The 20,622-nt window shown below is 37.5% G+C and overlaps 1 protein-coding gene across 4 annotated transcripts in view; it reads right to left on the reverse strand.

The window, feature by feature from the left end:
• The window catches only part of Erbin (Erbb2 interacting protein), a 101,801-nt gene that overhangs the window by 66,264 nt on the left and 14,915 nt on the right, over positions 1–20,622 (reverse strand). For all 4 annotated transcript variants that reach the window (NM_001289474.1, NM_001289473.1, NM_001289475.1 and 1 more), the window contains exons 2-3: positions 4,189–4,236; positions 1,092–1,289 (exon numbers count right to left, since the gene is read on the reverse strand). In NM_001289474.1, the coding sequence (NP_001276403.1) occupies positions 1,092–1,280 (189 nt within the window). In that variant the 5' untranslated portion in view covers positions 1,281–1,289; positions 4,189–4,236. The remainder of the gene's footprint in view (positions 1–1,091; positions 1,290–4,188; positions 4,237–20,622) is intronic.

The following is a 20,622-nucleotide window of genomic DNA, read 5'->3' on the forward strand; positions in this document are numbered from 1 at the left end:
CAGTTAGGGTTGCTGGATTAATTACGAGACACCCAATTAAATGTGAATTTCAGATAAACAGTTTTTTAGTTTATCCTACACACTGCACATTTACACGATTTCTTTTTCATCAGAAATTCTAAGTATTCTATAATTTTGTCGTCTAAATCTCATAGTCCAAATTACAGTTTATTTTTCAGAATTCTGGTAATGCATATTAAATTGTTCATTCGTGACCATGGTCAGGAGGTTTTGAAACCAAGGTCTGATTATATATATGATCCAGGCCATGACAGAACCCACTGTGTAGGTCAGACTGGCCTTGAACTAGAAATCTTTCTCATTTAGGTACCACCATGCCAAAGTCTAACTTGTTTTTTAAGCCATCAATTTCAAGTCTCCATTTACAGCTTCAAAGAGCAAGGTGGTGTACACCTTCAACCACAGCCTTGGAAAGCAAGGGCAGGCAGATCTCTGAGAGTTGAGGACAGTCTAGTCTACAAGGTAAGACCCTGTCTGCCATTCAGAGGGATACAGACTGTAATAAACAATTTAAAGCTACTGCAACCTTTTCATACACAGGAAAACAAACACAGATAAGAGAAAAAAGAGCTTACTAAAATAACAATAATAAACACAGTGGCAATCTGAGAAAGAACGTCACAGCAGCAATCTGTCCCCTACCAGTTGTTACTAGACTTCAGAGATGCACTGTCTCCAAATCAATTCCATACAAAATGGAAAACAGCAGAATCCCACCTCTAAGAAGTTACAGAACCATAAAAGCTGTAGCAATGGAAGTAACAATGTTAGCAATGCATATAAAGTGCTTATAGAAATTACAGTAAGAGTTCACTTTTCTTAGTCTGGTTAAATCTAATGGTTCCAGAAGTCATATATACTGATTATCTATTTTAATTGTTATAAGTAAAAATAAAATTCAATTATCCACACAAGTACTTAAACAACTTGAACAAAGTTCTACATCATTTTGAATTGTGCTTACAGTAAGACTAAACCAATAAACAGGAACACATATATACAACAATATAAGAATATAAACTGCTATGCATAGACATTACCTAATATAATTCTTGATAGTATTAACATACCTTTGGAAGCTCTTCAATCTGATTAGCATCTAAATAGAGCTCCTCTAAAGTTTTTTCAAAGGTGAAAATCTCTTTGGGAACTTGTTCCAAGCTGCAATGAGAATAATCTAGAGTAGTGACTGTCTCCTCTTCTCCTCGTAGACAGCGACATGGTACCAACCGCACAAACAAACTTCGTTTTGTAGTCATTTTTAAATGCTGCAGCATGAACATAAAAACAAATCAGAATGCATATAATATAACAACAACTTTTCCAACAAATGACCGTCCATACAGCACAATTCCACATGCCACAGACAAACAATACCTCCCACCACCACATACACCCAACTGAGCCTATTAATATCAACAGTTGACAGTCTACTGGACTTCAAATTAAACTCAGGCTCTCTGGTACTTTACAAAACAATCCAAGAATACAACACAAAACAAAATACTCCTACGTTTTTATAAAACCATGCGTTGTGAAGTCTGCTTAGCTGTTAAAAACAGTAAAAGGTTTTCCTCTAATTTCCAACTAAGAGTTCTGTCTCTTAGTCAAGAACCTGACTGTGCATTTCTGAATAGGAAATGACTGTGCAGACATTTTCAGGTCTTCTCAACCGTTCATCAGAGATCAACCACATTTAACTTTCTTATGATTCTCCTACATGAAAAGTCCCATCTACTCCAAGTATAATTTTGTTTTAATCTAATACTAGCTTATAGGTTCTAAGTTGTTTAAGATTATATATGCATAAACTCACTTAAAATACAGTCTCTCAGTTAACAGGGAGAGAAAGCCAACTTTGAATTAATAAAAATTCACAAGGCCAGTTTTATTAAGAAGTTGTGTATAAATTCTAACTAGGCTAAGAGTAAACTAGCAGTGAAATTACTTAAGAAAATGAGAATGATCACCAATTGGTTAGTAATTCTTTGTACATGAATATAATTCTTGCCTTAGGTACAGAAACAATACTTTTAAACAGCATTAAGCCAGAGTTAAAATCAGTAAGACCTCAGGCATAAAATATAAGAAAGTAACAAAAAATCAGCAAGGCAAATACTTTAAATACTCTAATTACTTAAAAAAATAATCATTTATGAACAAAATGCGAATGTTTAAGTAAAGTGTATACAACCAACATTGGTTTTTCCTTACCTCAGGATACAATGTGGCACTAAAGGCTCTGCTTCCCACTTAACGATACTTCAGCCAACCCAGTACAACTGTTTCTACACTGACTTTACTCAATCATCAGGCACTATGCTGTAGCTCTTTGGATAATGTTTATAAATATTTTCTTTATCTTCATTACAATTTTTTAGAGAATATCCTACTGCTTCCATAGAGAACCAGATTTTCTTAACTACAAACAACAGTCAAAAATAAAGATCTTTAACATGGTACTTAAGAGTTGCTTTTTTAGAACTACACAGACTCATAAAACAGATTTTTGAAAAAGCATATAATATACATTTGAACTAGATCCTCAAAACCTAGTATCAATAGGTCTATTTATACACTATTTAAAGATTTTTTAAAAATCTAGTAAGTGAAACACCCGATGTTTTCATCTGAGGCAATGACAACATGACCATGTATGGCTTGTCCTGGGTTAGAATCCGATCACACACACAGAGTAAGAATTCTATTCTCTTTTTTTGTATGCTTATTTCTAGATAAAGATTTTAGAGGAAAACTTTGTGTTTATAAAAACTTAATGTTTATAAAAATGCACATTTTACCACCAGGAATAAACAATTCATTCAATAAGGAATGTAACTGATAAAAAGGGATTAAGCTTATCGTTGTATACTAATAAGATAACCTGCTACCTGATGTCCGGTATGGTAGCCAGTAGATATACATGCTTAATATTAAGGTTAAATCAAATAAAATTTAAAATGTCATTTCCTTATTCCCTACTAAGGATACCAAAGTGGCTCAAACATTACATAATATTCCCATCATTATAGAAAGTTCAATTGCATAGAATTACTTCAGTGATTCAAACTACGATTCTCACATACCATACATTAACAAACACGTCTGAACAAATAAGTGTTCAGTGACGGTGTATAAGAACCTGGATGATATGGCTTTTTAAAAAATGCATTTCCCAGAAACCATTCTAGATTTAGAAATATAATGAATGGTATGGGATGTTATTACCTAATGTATGTAATCTGAAAGACACTGTATTTTGGATATGATATTGAAAAATTGAAAGTTTCTAATAATTTGTCTTCACAGAGCAAATGGATACAAAATTATAACAGGACAATTAATAGAGAAAAGGAGTATTAAATATGTGATTTGTTCTAGGAAGCCACATAGCATGCACACTCAAAACTTTTGTGGACAAAGGCTACAAAAAGAGTAATTCAAATGTCAGACTAAATTCAGATTTTTCTTTACTTACTCTGTTTGTTTGTTTGTTTGTTTGTTTGAGACAAGGTCTCATGTAGCCTCGGCTGGCCTCCTGGAGGCAAGTGAGCCTCCTGCCTCAGCCTCGGAAGTTAGGACTACAAGCCTGATCCATCATTCCAGATTCTTAGTCCTCAAATTAAACAAAGTAGGCACAGAGCCAATACAAAAATAGACCTGAATGCTACATAGGTCTGCAGATAAAACAGTATGAAATGAAAGCTGCTAACTGATTTAAAAGAATTAAAGGAACCTTAACCCTTGAGAGGAGGGAACACACATACTACAAAGGCAAAGTTAAAGAGTAAACTTACCCAAAGCAAGGTCTTCCCAAACATAATAATACAAAACACTCAAACTGATGGACTGCTAAGTAGAATTTTAGGAGAAGCTACTATATAAGCCAGAGGTGATATTAGAGTTAAGAATTGTTTATCATAATGGAAGAAAAGTAGCCAACCCAGGAAAGGAACAATAAACTGACAGCTTTCTAACAAAAATTAAATCTAGCAAAGCACGGTGGGACAGCAGCCTTTTATCCCAGCACTTAGGGGGTAGAGCCAGGCCACTCTCTGACGTTAGCCTGGTCTCCATAGTGAGTTTCAGGCAAGCAAAAGGCTGGATAAGCGAAACAAAACAAAACAAACAAACAAATCAAACAAAAAATACATTAAATCTACTTACCACTGAGTTGAATTTATCTCCCTGATGTTTCTTAATTGAGCCAACATTCTATGAAACAAAAAGAAAAAACAATAAAAATCTATCTTCATAACATCTCTCCTAATTCCTAATTTACAATACAAGTGACTACTGTCTTCATTTATTCTTCCTGTTGTGTTTTTTAATTCATTTATTTTATCATTATTATTTTAATTTATATGTGTATACATGCCTGTAGAGGTCCAGAGGATGTCAGATCCCAGGAGCTAGATTACAGCTAATTGTGAGCCACCCAATGTGGGCACTGGGAAATAAACTCACATCCTCTAGCACAACACTAAGAACTCTGCCACTGAGCCATCTCTGTCATCCCCCATGCCATTTCCCTTGGAAATACACACATCCCAGATCTGTCATTACACGGGGCATGCTAGTCCCCTTTGCTTGTTAATGCTCTGTCCAGCCCCTCTCAACTAGTAACATAGACCTTAATCCTCTTTTATACATCTAAACCTAGCCCAGTGATTGCTCAATTTAGCCAGAACAAAGAATTTTTAAAGTTTTTACTATACATATGAAATTATAAATGTTTGGAGACAGATATGTGTAACCTGACTAAAGATTATACAGTATATCCATATCAAAAATTTGTTATTCCATTAACATGTACAATTGTATGTTTTTAGGTACCAGTCAAAAGAAATGTAATTGAAAATTTTCCAAACAGATACAATATTAAGTATGATAAGCAGATGCATCTTAGTTTGGGTTCCAACTTGTCCGCCAAATTGACTGAAGGCAGGACATGTTTAAAGATAGGTGTTTTGAGAAATCCGCTGGAAGAACAAGAAGAATAATACAGGGATAGAGCAAATCCCAATAATAGGAATGCTATATTATCAAAGTCTTCCGTGGGATGTAAGTGACAGGAGTTTGAGAAGAACACAAAGGCTGCTCTGAAGCTCCTCCTAGAAGATGAATGAGGAGCTCTGAGCCACTGCTCTTCTCAGTGGGAGACAGGAGCAGAGCTGCTGCTATGGGCAGTAAGTATTCCTCACTACCCCCTCCTTGCTTTCTGTCTAGAAGGCCTCCCATAGCTAAGAAGTCATCGAGGGCAAAAAAAAAAAGGAAGACTGCTTGTGACTATTAGTCCAGTCTCAGGCAAGCCTCAATTCTCATAGTACCAATTACTATAACTGAAGCTAAACATTCAAAGGAGAGCTCAGAGAACAGACTGCAGTCCACAGCCATGCCAACTACACTGAAGTGAGTCACTTACTAAACTCAAACTTGCATCTATCTAACTCTCTACCAAATACTTCCATTTAATAAAGGGACTAAGACAATTAGGAGAGAAAGTACTGAGAACAGGCTTAGATGTTCAGGAGATAGAGGCAGAAGAACTCAGGCCCAAGAGCTGCCTGGGCTACAAAACAAGGATGGTGTCAGGGTGTAAGTTAACAGCACAGTCTAAAGTTAAAAAAAATTATATATATTATATATATATATATTACATATTTATATATAATATATATATATATATAAATTTATATATATATATATTTTTTAAACGATCCAAGAACACAGCTTAGAGCACTTGACGAGAATGTGTAAAGCCCTACACTCAATTGCCAGTGCTGTTGGAAAGAAAGGAGGGAGGGGAAGGGGGAATGAAAGGAGGAAAGAGGAGAGGAAAGAATAAAAGCAATGAATGGCTCTGGTTAAGACAGGAGAATGTAAACATTAAGACTAGAAGTGGAGATTCTGAAGCGTTCAGCAGGTAAAAGCATTTGCTGCAAAAGCATGAGAACAGAACTGTGACTCCAGCATCCATGTTAAAAGCCAGGTGGCCATGCACACCTTGACCCTAGTGCTGGGGGAGGTGGAAACAGGCTTGCTGGCCACCACCTGTGTCCAAGCTCAGTTGAAGACCTTTCTCATGGGATCAAATAAGGCAGAGAATGATAGAGCAGAAAACGCAACATCTTCCGCTGGTCTCATAAGCAATTCTCCATCCCCCATTCACCCACACAACACACACTATGCTCACAAAAATAGAGAAGGACAGAGAGAAGGGCCAGGAATGTAACTAAGGAGTAGAATACTTACTCTAGCACTCCCAACACACACACACACACAAATACTTTTGAGGGTGTGTGTGCAAGAAGTGGTAGCATGTACCTTATGGACTCGTAATCCCAGGGAGGCCAAAGCAGGAAAAATTTGAGTTGAGCCAGCTTAGGATCCCTTGCAAGCTCAAAAGATAGACAATTTCTCAGAAGACTCAACAAACACAAACACACCAGAAGAAATGAGAATGGGCATTTATCAGTACAGAGGAAAAAAAAGTAAATTGCTATATTCAAATAGTAGTTTGAAAATATGCATAGATTTTTATAAAAATGTAACATTAAATCTCATTTTCTAGTTCATTATTATAAATTCAATATCAAGTATCAATATAACTCTGATACTGATATCTATCAAAGTTAGCATAAACTACTACTTTAACATGCAGACTCAAGAATGCATCAACAGAGTCTGAGGATGACAAGTTCAAGGCCAATCAGGATTATTCAAGGAGACTTCGTATTTAAAAAAAAAAAAATCAGAAAATCCTAAATTACAGCCTGGTGTGGTACATATCCCAACTTTCAAGAGGAACAACTGAAAGTATCATCTGAGTTCGGATGTTAAAAGCTACCTAAGCAACACAGAAGACCTTAGATTTGTCATTCCTTGTTGTTTGTTTTAATCCTACATCATGGGACAACAACAATAAAGTCTAACTAAGGAGTGCCAAGATGAATGAAGAAGGTATTACCTATAGATCTCAAAACCAGATACAAAAGAAGGAAAATGAACTTTCTCCCTAAATATCAAATAACATACATAAACAAAAATGAACATTCATTCTTGAAAAAATTTTACAACATTACAGGCAGAACTATCTTAGCAGTTAAGAAACTAATTTAACCATCAAATATCACCTCCAAGAACAAAACAAACACTAGAGACACTCTTGATAATTTAAAAGAATACTATTATTACAAGAAAGTTGCAAAGACCCCCCACAGGACTGGAGATATGCCTTTAAATCATCTATATGATAATGAATTTGTATCTATATTATAAAGAACTCTTAAAATTCAACAAATTGAAATCACAAGATGAGCAGAGATACATCTCTGTTAATAAAGTATTTGTCTAGCATGAGGCCCTGGGTTTAATCCTCAACACAACATAAACTAAGCATGGTCGCACATCCTTGTGGTATATTATAAATTCAAGTTAATCCTTAGCTATATAAGGATATTGACCAGTAGTTAGAACTCCTATCTCAAAGACAGACAGACAGACAGAGACAGACAAAGAGACAAAAAGGCAGAGAATTTGAACAGGTTTTTCTCTAAAAGTAAACAAAAAAACCAGAGCACATAAAAATGCTAGCATCTTTAGTCATTAGAAAAATACAAATCAAAACCCCCAGCAACTCAACACTATGCCAGGAGAGGAATTATCAAGACAGAAATTAATGTTACAGAAGATGTGGAGAAACTAGAATTCTTGTACATTACTGATAGAACTATAAAATGGTACAGCCAGTTTGGGAAACAGATTTAAAAAATTAAACACAGTTACTGCTGGGCATGGTTGCACACACCTTTATTCCCAGTAAAATATTGAGTTCTAAGACAGACAAGGGCTACAGAGAAACCCTGTCTCAAAAAACCAAAAACACAGTTACTATATAACCACACTAAACAAATAGTCTCAAAAAACAAAACAAAACAAAACAAAACAACAGTAGTGTAACAGCATTATACAGAGAGCAAAATGTTCAAGCAGCCCAAAGACTTATCAATAACCAAAAGATAAATCAAATGCCCCATCCATACAATGGCGTATCACTTAGCTATTTTTTAAAAAAGTATAGCGTACTGGTATATGCTACAGCAGGGATAAAGCCTGGAGACATTATGCTATGTTCAAAAAAACATACCACGCCTCTTTAGAATAGCTTCCTCCTTCACAGTGACTTCTCTAAAAAGTCACCACTAATCCATAGCACGCCTCTATGCAAATCCTACGGCAGAATATGGCTTGGCTGGTAGGTATGTATAACAAGCAGACCTGTTCTCAGCACTGTCCTCCCATCTGAAGGGGTGCTTCCCTTCATATATCCATATATCCACTTACCAGGAACACTGCTGCATGCATGCCAAGAAGCTAATCAATCATCTCTCTTCAAAATACGCAAGACTAGAAGACAGGATTCATGGAATGAGAAGCTCAAAATCAAAAAGCTCTCATTAATGAAAAATGAATTCCTAATAACTTTCTAATTATTTGTTCTAATTCATTTCTGAAACTAACAATTTAGCCCTTGAGTACCCACAAGACCAATTATATCCTTCATATAATCTCATTTTTCTAGTTTTCAATTCTGTCATATTGACAGTTTTATACCAAAGATTCTGAACTCAAAATTTATAAAAAATTCAAACACATAAAAAAAATCTAACATAAATATTCTCAGTTACTTTGTAAATCACTGTCTCTATCCTTCTATCCACACTAAGGGACTCAACATCATAAATTTTCTACCAGGACCTAGGTAAACACCAAATGGATATAGTAGCCTATTTTCCACTTCAGTGCCCAGAAAGTACAGACAGCCTGGAGAAAGCTGGCTACATAGACAAGCCTTACTATAAAGCTCAATGACTAAGGTGGGAAATGATCAAGCTAAAACTAAAGATGTCAACCTTGCACCTCTACATCATATGTACCTATGTGCACCCACACACACATTCATGTGTATACATACACACATTCCACACAAACATGCGTAAAGGAGTTAGGGAGTAGGCACAGCAGTAAAAGAGTGCTTGCTGTGTAAGCAGGAGAACCAGAGCTTAGATTCTGTCACCTACTTATCAAGCAGGGTATTCCCTGATGCCTGCTACTCCCGCTCTGGGGTGAAAAACAAAAACATGACAATTACTGTGGCTTTTTGGCTTCCATTTTAGCCTAGAAAACATGCACCCTAGGTTCAGGGAAAGACTGTGCTCTAAAGGAACAGGCAGAGAGTAGTAGTGACTTTTTAAAAATAAGGTGGAGAACAACAGAGGAAACTATCTAAGCCAACCTCTGCCTTCTCTGTACATGGAAGAGTACACTCCTGGACACACACATATACCACATGTGTGTTCACAAACATAAAAACAACTGTTTTATGCTGCCCTTTATTGAATCATAGTAATTTTAATATTGATCCATCCCAATAAATTATAGTTTTACATTCTTCTATATTTTAAAAAATCTTATATATTTTCTTTCCCCTATCTGACAGCACCCCACGTGTACATACAAACAAAAAATATTATGCTACTTTAAAGGTAAATAATGTTTATGTAAAACTGTGTTTAGTAACAAAATTTTGAAGTGGGTATATTTGATTTGATTTATGAAAGATTTGCATTTCGGGTGGAACTCTTTTAAAAATAGGTTAAATGGTTATGTAGCAAATAAGAAATCTCTTATTATTCAAGTCAAGTAGTAACAATTTTACCAATTCAGTATTGTTTATCTTCCTAAGCTCACTATGGATTGTTTTTGAAGAAAATTGTAGACTTGGATAGAAATGTTTAAAATAGAGATTAAGAGTATAGCTCAGGAGAAAATGTTTAAAATAGAGATTAAGAGTATAGCTCAGGAGTAAGGTGCTTACCTAGAGTACATGTGCCGCTAGTTAAATCAGTTAATATACATTATTAAAATAGGGGGAAATAAAGAATTAAATCTAAAACTATGATTATGAAGGACCTGTGTTTAGACCATGCTTACATAGACATACCTTCATATGTTATGCTATACTAAAGCTATGGAAGCTCAAGCAGATCAAGTAGACAAGTGCATTGCTCCCTCAGTCATACTACTTAAATACTAGTATCAGCTTTAAGCTGTCCACATACAAACTACCTACAACATCTATAGTACACAGGTCATCTATACACTGTATTTTAAAGTTTAAAGCTTCATAGATGGGCACGACATTTTTCTTAGTAGCTTAAATTCTTCATTCTCCCAGTAAGACTCTACAAGTAGTAATTAGGAAAACAGGATTTATACTCTAATCAAATTTCATACAAATAAAGACAAGTGAGGAAGTCACTGATTTCTCATTCAAATAGACAGTGGAGTTTCTTCAATATCATTTTTGATATACTATAATTTACAAATTAACTGTTCTTCCATTCACATGACTTTAAAAATAAAAGTGGCATGTCTCAGCATTTCATTAAGGTATTAGTTTAAATATGTAAATATGTATTAGTTTAAACTTGTAAGCTGTCTCTCTTGGTTTTAAAACTCTTCTCTGGTTGTGGTGGTTTGAATGTACTTGGCCCAGGGAGTGGCACTACTAGGAGGTGTGTGGCCTTGTTAGAGTAGCTGTGACCTTGTTGGAGGAAGTGGATTACTATGGGGGTGGGCAATGAGACCCTACTCCTAATCACATAAGAGCCAGTCTTCTCCCAGAAGCCCTCAGATGAAGATATAGAACTCTCAGCTCCTCCTGCACCATGCCTGCCTGGATGCTGCCATGCTCCCACCTTGATGATACTGGACTGAAGCTCTGAAACTGAGCCAGCCCCAATTAAATGTTGCCTTGGGGAATGCAAATCAAAACAACCCTGAGATTCCACTTCACACCAGTCAGAATGGCTAGGATCAAAAATTCAGGTGACAGCAGATGCTAGCAAGGATGTGGAGAAAGAGGAACACTCCTCCATTGCTGGTAGGATTGCAGGCTTGTACAACCACTCTGGAAATCATTCTGGCATTTCCTTAGAAAATTGGACATAGTACTACCAGAAGATCCAGCAATACCTCTCCTGGGCATATACCCAGAAGATATTCCAACTTGTAATAAGGACACATGCTCCACTATGTTCATAGCAGCCTTATTTATAATAGCCAGAAGCTGGAAAGAACCCAGATGTCCCTCAACAGAGGAATGGATACAGAAAATGTGGTACATTTACACAATGGAGTACTACTCAGCTATTAAAAACAATGAATTCATGAAATTCTTAGGCAAATAGATGTATCTGGAGGATATCATCCTGAATGAGGTAACCCAATCACAAAACAAGTCACTTGATATGCACTCACTGATAAGTGGTTATTAGCCCAGAAACCTAGAATACCCAAGATACAATTTGCAAAACACAAGAAAATCAAGAAGAAGAAAGACCAACGCGTGGATACTTCACTCCTCCCTAGAATAGGGGATAAAATACCCATGGAAGGAGTTACAGAGACAAAGTTTGAAGCTAAGACGAAAGGATGGACCATTCAGAGACTACCCCACCCGGGGGTCCACCCCATAATCAGCCACCAAACGCAGACACTATTGCATATGCCAGCAAGATTTTGCTGAAAGGACCCTGATATAGCTGTCTCTTGTGAGACTATGCCAGTGCCTGGCAAATACAGAAGTGGATGTTCACAGTCATCTATAGGCTAGAACACAGGGCCCCCAAAGGAGGAGCTAGAGAAAGTACCCAAGGAGCTGAAGGGGTCTGCAACCCTATAGGTGGAACAACAATATGAACTAACCAGTACCCCCAGAGCTCATATCTCTAGCTGCATATGTAGCAGAAGATGGCCTAGTTGGCCATCATTGGGAAGAGAGGTCCCTTCGTCTTACAAACTTTATATGTCCCAGTACAGGGGAACACCAGGGCCAAGAAGTGGGAGTGGGTGGGTAAGGGAGCAGGGCGGGGGGAGGTTATAGGGGACTTTTGAAATAGCATTGGAAATGTAAATGAAGAAAATATCTAATAAAAAATTTTTTAAAAAAAGAGTTGCCTTGGTCATGGTGTCTCTTCATAGCAATGGAAACCCTAACTAAGACACTGGTCAAATGCTAAATCATTAGTTTTCTGTTAACACAATCAAAAAAATTGACACCCAAAGAGACCTCACCACTGATCTGCATTGCCTCTCCTGATACCAGCAAATTCAAGAGTACCAAATTGGCTGGTTGCTCTCAATACCAACAAATACCCCTTGGTTAAAGAGCACTTGCTGCTCTTCATAGGACCAGAGTTCAGTTCCCATCACTGTCATCTGGTTGCTTACAAGTCCAGTTCCAAGAAATCAGACACCCTCTTCTAGATTCTGTATGCATACCTCTACATCAGCAGCTCTCAACCTGTGGATAGCACAACCGCTTTGGGGTAGAACAACCCTTTCACAGGGATCACCTAAGACCATATGGAAGTACAGATATTACATTATAATTATAATTAGTTATTAAGTAGCAACAAAAGTAATTTTTTATGGTTAGGGGTCACCACAACATGAGGAACTGTAATAAAGGGTCACAGCATTAGGAAGGTTGAGAACCACTGCTCTACAGAGATCCACAGACACAGACTCCCCACCCCAACACACACAATTATCAAAAGTTTGAAATTACTCTCCCCAGTAAAGGTACCTAAAACTCATTTTCACATATTATCTAACTCAAATGGAGAAGTACAATTCCTTACAGAATAAGGAACTGACGCGGTAAAACACTACATCCGAGTAGTTCTCACAGATATAGTAGTAAATGGATTAGTCAGCCAGGGATGAGTGATTAATCTTGTAATCCAGGAGTCGATCCCACACAACTTTCAACTTCCTTTAGTCATGAATCTGGGAAAACATAAATGTGTTTATTTGGAATGGCTAGGTTGTTTTTTTTTTTTTTTCAAAACAGACTTTAAAATCCAGTAAATTATGGAATATCAAGATTTTGTTTTAAAATGTATCAAATATTTTTGTCATCAAATCTTAGCACAAACAGCAATGTCTCTTCTAACTGTAGTTTATTTGGCAGTATAATACACCTGTATCAACCTACACGTGTGACAAGTGCACGCAGAGTGGAGTTACACCCAAAGACAAGCTGTCTGTAACCAATGACTCTTCCTACTGAACTCCAAGTTCTTAATTATGACAGTGCATCAGAATCTATGCACAAGCCATCAAGCTAGACAAATTAAGTCACAATCTCTGGCATGCAGCATCTAAATGTGCATATTTTGTCTGTTATTAAAAATTCTTACTATATTCATGTATTGGTAGATGAACACATCATATCACACAGAGGTCAGAGAAAAAGTTGCAGGAAAAAAACTCATGTTCTTAGGATTGGTGGCAAATGCCTTTACCTTCTGAGTCATTTCACCTGCTCTGTTTTCTTGTTGGTTTTTGTTTGTTTCTGACAAAGTTTCTATACAATGAAATGAACACTTCTTAGAGTATATGTTGAGGTTTCAGGACATTTTCATTACCCAGAAAATTCTCTTATACCCTTTAATTCCTTTAATGCCCCTACTATCCAGAGGCAATCTATTCACATCTAATATTAGAGCTGGGTTTTACACTTCGTAATAAATAGAATCATACAATATATACTCTTTTGTGTCTGGCTTCTTTCATTAAACAATGTTTACGAGATTCATCTGTGTTTCATCAATAATTCAATCTAAGTGCAGAGTGGCATCTCAATTCTTTTAATCCATTCTTTTAATCAACATTTGAATTGGCATCATTGAGGGACTATACAGCTGTTCCCAACATATTTTGAAGGCAAGTTTTTAGTTCTCTTGGGCAGATGGGAGTGTAACTGCAATTGGTATATATTTCATTTGAAGGAGTGAGCTTCAATTTTTTCCAAGTTCTCCACAGAAGAACCTAATATGCACCTTTAAAATACTTAATGACAGCCTGGTGGTGGTGGTGGTATGCACCTTAATCCCAGCACTCAAGGAGGCAGAGGCAGGCAGATCTCTGTGGGTTCAAGGTCAGCCTGGTCTATATAGAGTGAGTTCCAAGACAGCCAAGGCTACATAGAGAAATCCTATCTTAAAACACTCCCCCCCCCTGCAAAAAAAAAAAACAAAAAACAAAAACCAAAAAAACAAAAAAACAAAACCACACTTAATGACATTTTCTAACAAGATCATGGCAAACTATATGGTTATAACAATAGTACCGCTTCTATTCTTTTTTCTAGTTAGTAGAAAAATAGGTCACCCCCTCCCTTTTCAAACCTTGTCTGTGGTTTGGAAAATTAAAGTATCTATGATTTTCATTTCAAATAAAGTATATTAATCAACTTTCCACTGCTATCAAATAAGATTGGTACTTTTTAATGAAAAGTGGCTTAGTTAGCTCAAAGGTAGAATTGTCTTGGATGTGTTCTCTGCGTGTGCGTGTGTGTGTGTGTGTGTGTGTGTGTGTGTGTGTGTGTGTGTTTGTGTGTGTGTGTGTAAAAGAGATTGACAGATGGACGGACAGAGGCAGAGAAAGACAAAAACCCACCATGTAACTCAGAAGCAGAGACAAGGAAGTTCACTATGTCGTTCAGATAATCTCAAACTTGTAATACTCCAGTCTCAGGCTCTGGAATGTTGAGATTATAGGAATGTACTACCACATAAGGCTCACCTCACAATTTTGAATGTTGAAATCCAAGTAACAGAATATACTTAAGTAGAAAAAACATAAATGAAGACTCGAAACTACAAATTACATCTATGGAAATGTATTATCCAAAATTTATAGCATAGGAGAATCGTTACAAGGTATAAAGCATACATAAGTCACACAGCCATGATGAAATCTCCACTTACTGGGTTGGCAAAATGCCCTCAGCAGGTAAAAGCACTTGAGATCAAGCCTGATGAACTGAGTTCAAGCCCCTGGACCCACAGGAAGTGGAGAACCAACAAAGTATCCTTTGACCATCATAAGCACTCAGGGGAATTTGTAACCACACACATATATGAAAAAAATGTCATAAAAACACTTAACCATAAAGGCTGAGGAGACAGTTGAGTCAGTAAAGTGCAACCCTTCAGCATAAGGATCTGAATTAGATCCTCAGAACCCACATAAAAACCAGACGTGGCAGCACATGTTCCTAGCAATGGGGAAGTAGACTGGAGGTTCCCTGGAGCTTAGCCAGTTTAGCCATAGCAAAGAGCCACAGGTCCCAGCAAGAGACCTTGTCTCAGCAAAATGGAGGGCAGCTTGGGCTACATGGATATCTTGTTTCAAAAGAAAAAAATTTGGATCCTGTAACATTATTTGGATCAAACAAATTTTAAAAGTTTAAACTGAAATTTAATTGTCTCTTTTGGCTAAGATACTTACATTTTTAGATTAATGACATAAGCCTTCCTTGCTATGTCATAGTGTCTTTTACATAAGTTGGGGGGGGGGTTGGGGGATTACAAAAGTATGGTAACATGATGGGCAAACCTTTATGAAGAAGTATCTACAAAGTATCCAAACATTTTTCATAATATGTATGATGCCTGATATTTATACTACTTGACACCTAACTCTCTCCCAAAGGTGGAACTTAAATGGTTCCAATTCCCCTGAAGATGGGCTGGATTCTAACAACTGATTACAATGGATACACTTGACAGATACTACCCTAACCACGTGATCAAAGTTACATCATGTCAAGATTATGTATCTTTCCTAATATGGTAGGAGTTCTACACCATTCTAGGGGGCTTGGAGGATCGAGAACTTTAATTTACTTATGATCACTACAAAAATACCTTAAAAAAAAAAAAGGTAAAAACAATGGAAGTATGAGTTGTCACAATCTGGAGGATATTCTAAGACATTAAAAACTAAATGCTGGGCCACTTTCCCAGCCAGAGGATAGGGGTCTGCCCGTCCTGGGAGCACATTGCCTGAGCATCGGCAGCAGACATCTTGGTTCCAGGACCCCGCTGAGAGTATTCTGCACAGGTGAGTGTGCGGAATACAGAAGCTAACAACTTCTGGGACAGGCGGGAGCCACAGAACTTGTAAGGCAGCCCCCTTTTTGGGCCCCAGACATCCGGCCACTTTCCTGGCCAGAGGATAGGGGTCCGCCCAGCCTGGGAGCGCTTTGCCTGAGCATCTGCGGCAGACATCTTGGTTCCGGGACACCGGCGAGAGTATTCTGCACAGGTGAGAGTGTAGAATACAGAAGCTAACAGCTTCTGGGACAGGCCAAAGCAACTCAGCCGCAGGACAAGTCCTGTTTTGGGCCTTCGTCTTCGGCCAGGAGGGAGGTCCTAATGCCAGATATCTGTGCACCTTCCCTGTAAGAGGAGAGCTTGCCTGCAGAGAGTGCTCTGACCACTGAAACACGGAGGAGAGATCTCGTCTCCCAGGTCTGCTGATAGAGGCTAACAGAATCACCTCAGGAACAACCTCTAACCAGAGACAACTAAATCAACTAACTCCAGAGATTATCAGATGGCAAAAGGTAAACGTAAGAATCTTACTAACAGAAACCAAGACCACTTACCATCACCAGAACCCAGCACTCCCACCTCGCCCAGTCCAGGGCACCCCAACACACCTGAAAAGCTAGACTTGGATCTAAAAGAATATCTCATGATGATGGTAGAGGACATAAAGAAGGACTTTAATAACTCACTCAAAGAAATACAGGAGAACACTGCTAAATTGGTAGAAGATCTTAAAGAGGAAGCACAAAAATCCATTAAAGAATTACAGGAAAACACAACCAAACAGGTGATGGAATTGAATAAAACCATCCAAGACCTAAAAAGGGAAGTAGACACAATGAAGAAAACCCAAAGTGAGGCAACGCTGGAGATAGAAACCCTAGGAAAGAAATCTGGAACCATAGATGCGAGCATCAGCAACGGAATACAAGAGATGGAAGAGAGAATCTCAGGTGCAGAAGATTCCATAGAGAACATTGGCACAACAATCAAAGAAAATACAAAACGCAAAAAGATCCTAACTCAAAACATCCAGAAAATCCAGGACACAATGAGAAGACCAAACCTACGGATAATAGGAGTAGATGAGAATGAAGACTTTATCAACTCAAAGAACCGGCAAATATCTTCAACAAAATTATAGATGAAAACTTCCCAAACCTAAAGAAAGAGATACCCATGAACATATAAGAAGCCTACAGAACCCCAAATAGACTGGACCAGAAAAGAAATTCCTCCTGACACATAATAACCAGAACAACAAATGCACTAAATAAAGATAGAATATTAAAAGCAGTAAGGGAAAAGGGTCAAGTAACATATAAAGGCAAGTCTATCAGAATTACAACAGATTTTTCACCAGAGAATATGAAAGCAAGAAGGGCTTGGACAGATGTTATACAGACACTAAGAGAACACAAATGCCAACCCAGGATACTATACCCAGCCAAACTTTCAATAACTTTAGATGGAGAAACAAAAGTATTCCATGACAGAACCAAATTCACACATTATCTTTCCACGAATCCAGCCCTTCAAAGGATAATAACAGAAAAAAAAAACAATACAAGAATGGAAACCACGTCCTAGAAAAAGCAAGAAGGTAATCCTTTAACAAACCTAAAACAAGACAGCCACAAGAACAGAATGCCAACTTTAACAACAAAAATAATAGGAAGCAACAATTACTTTTCCTTAATATCTCTTAATATCAATGGACTCAACCCCCCAATAAAAAGACATAGACTAACAGACTGGCTACACAAACAGGACCCAACATTCTTCCAACCCAAGGTCATCAAAAAAGACAAGGAGGGGCACTTCATACTCATCAAAGGTAAAATCTTCCAAAGGAACTCTCAATTCTGAATATCTATGCTCCAAATACAAGGGCAACCACATTCATTTAAGAAACGTTAGTAAAGCTTAAAGCACACATTGCACCTCACACAATAATAGTGGGGGACTTCAACACACCACTTTCACCAATGGACAGATCATGGAAACAGAAACTAAACAGGGACACAGTGAAACTAACAGAAGTTATGAAACAAATAGATATAACAGATATCTACAGAACATTTTATCCTAAAACAAAAGGATATACCTTCTCAGTGCCTCATGGTACCTTCTCCAAAATTGAACACATAATTGGACATAAAACAAGCCTCAACAGATACAAAAATATTGAAATCGTCCAATGCATCCTATCAGATCACCATGGACTAAGGCTGACCTTCAGTAACAAAATAAATAATAGAAAGCCAACATTCATGTGGAAACTGAACAACACTCTCCTCAATGATACCTTGGTCAAGGAAGGAATAAAGAAAGAAATTAAGGACTTTTTTGGAGTTTAATGAAAATGAAGCCACAACATACCCAAACTTATGGGACACAATGAAAGCATTTCTAAGAGGAAAACTCATAGCTCTGAGTGCCTCCAAAAAGAAACTAGAGAGAGCACACATTAGCAGCTTGACAACACCTAAAAGCTCAAGAACAAAAGGAAGCAAATGCACCCAAGAGGAGTAGAGGGCAGGAAATAATCAAACTCAGGGGCGAAATCAACCAAGTGGAAACAAGAAGATCTAATCAAAGAATCAACCAAACGAGGAGCTGGTTCTTTGAGAAAATCAACAAGATAGACAAACCCTTAGCCAGACTCACTAGAAGGCACAGGGAAAGCATTCTAATTAACAAATTCAGAAATGAAAAGGGAGACATAACAACAGATCCTGAAGAAATCCAAAACACCATCAGATCCTTCTACAAAAGGCTATACTCAACCAAACTGGAGAACCTGGATGAAATGGACAAGTTTCTAGACAGATACCAGGTACCAAAGTTAAATCAAGATCAGGTTAATGATCTAAACAGTCCTATATCCCCTAAAGAAATAGAAGCAGTCATTAATAGTCTCCCAACCAAAAAAAGCCCAGGACCAGATGGGTTTAGTGCAGAGTTCTATCAGACCTTCAAAGAAGATCTAATCCCGGTTCTTCACAAATTATTCCACAAAATAGAAGTAGAAGGTACTCTACCCAACTCATTCTATGAAGCCACAATTACTCTGATACCTAAACCACAAAAAGACCCAACAAAGATAGAGAACTTCAGACCAATTTCCCTTATGAATATCGATGCAAAAATCCTCAATAAAGTTCTTGCTAACCGAATCCAAGACCACATCAAAACAATCATCCATCCTGACCAAGTAGGTTTCATCCCAGGGATGCAGGGATGGTTCAATATACGGAAATCCATCAATGTAATCCAGTATATAAACAAACTCAAAGACAAAAAACACATGATCATCTCGTTAGATGCAGAAAAAGCATTTGACAAAATCCAACATCCATTCATGATAAAAGTCTTGGAAAGATCAGGAATTCAAGGCCCATACCTAAACATGATAAAAGCAATCTACAGCAAACCAATAGCCAACATCAAAGTAAATGGTGAGAAGCTTGAAGCAATCCCACTAAAATCAGGGACTAGGCAAGGCTGCCCACTTTCTCCCTACCTATTCAACATAGTACTTGAAGTCCTAGCCAGAACAATTCGACAACAAAAGGAGATCAAGGGGATACAAATTGGAAAAGATGAAGTCAAAATATCACTTTTTGCAGATGATATGTTAGTATATATAAGTGACCCTAAAAATTCCACCGGAGAACTCCTAAGCCTGATAAACAGCTTCAATGAAGTAGCTGGATATAAAATTAACTCAAACAAGTCAATGGCCTTTCTCTACACAAAGAATAAACAGGCTGAGAAAAAAATTAGGGAAACAACACCCTTCTCAATAGTCACAAATAATATAAAATACCTTGGCGTGACTCTAACTAAGGAAGTGAAAGATCTGTATGATAAGAACTTCATGTCTCTGAAGAAAGAAATTATAGAAGATCTCAGAAGATGGAAAGATCTCCCATGCTCATGGATTGGCAGGTAATATAGTAAAAATGGCTATCTTGCCAAAAGCAATCTACAGATTCAATGCAATCCCCATCAAAATTCCAATTCAATTCTTCAACGAATTAGAAAGGGCAATCAGCAAATTCATCTGGTATAACAAAAAACCTAGCATAGCAAAAACTCTTCTCAAGGATAAAAGAACTTCTGGTGGAATCACCATGCCTGACCTAAAGCTGTGCTACAGAGCAATTGTGATAAAAACTGCATGGTACTGGTATAGTGACAGACAAGTAGACCAATGGAATAGAATTGAAGACCCAGAAATGAACCCACACACCTATGGTCACTTGATCTTTGACAAGGGAGCTAAAACCATCCAGTGGAAAAAAGACAGCATCTTCAACAAATGGTGCTGACACAACTGGCGGTTATCATGTAGAAGAATGCGGATTGATCCATTCCTATCTCCATGTACTAAGGTCAAATCTAAGTGGATTAAGGAACTCCACATAAAACCAGAGACACTGAAACTTACTGAGGAGAAAGTAGGGAAAACCCTCGAAGATGTGGGCACAGGGGAAAAATTCCTGAATAGAACAGCAATGGCTTGTACTGTAAGATCGAGAATTGACAAATGGGACCTCATGAAATTGCAAAGCTTCTGCAAAGCAAAAGACACTGTCAATAAGACAAAAAGGCCACCAAAAGA

The sequence above is a fragment of the Mus musculus genome, chromosome 13 (assembly GCF_000001635.26).
Source record: "Mus musculus strain C57BL/6J chromosome 13, GRCm38.p6 C57BL/6J".
NCBI lineage: Eukaryota > Metazoa > Chordata > Mammalia > Rodentia > Muridae > Mus > Mus musculus.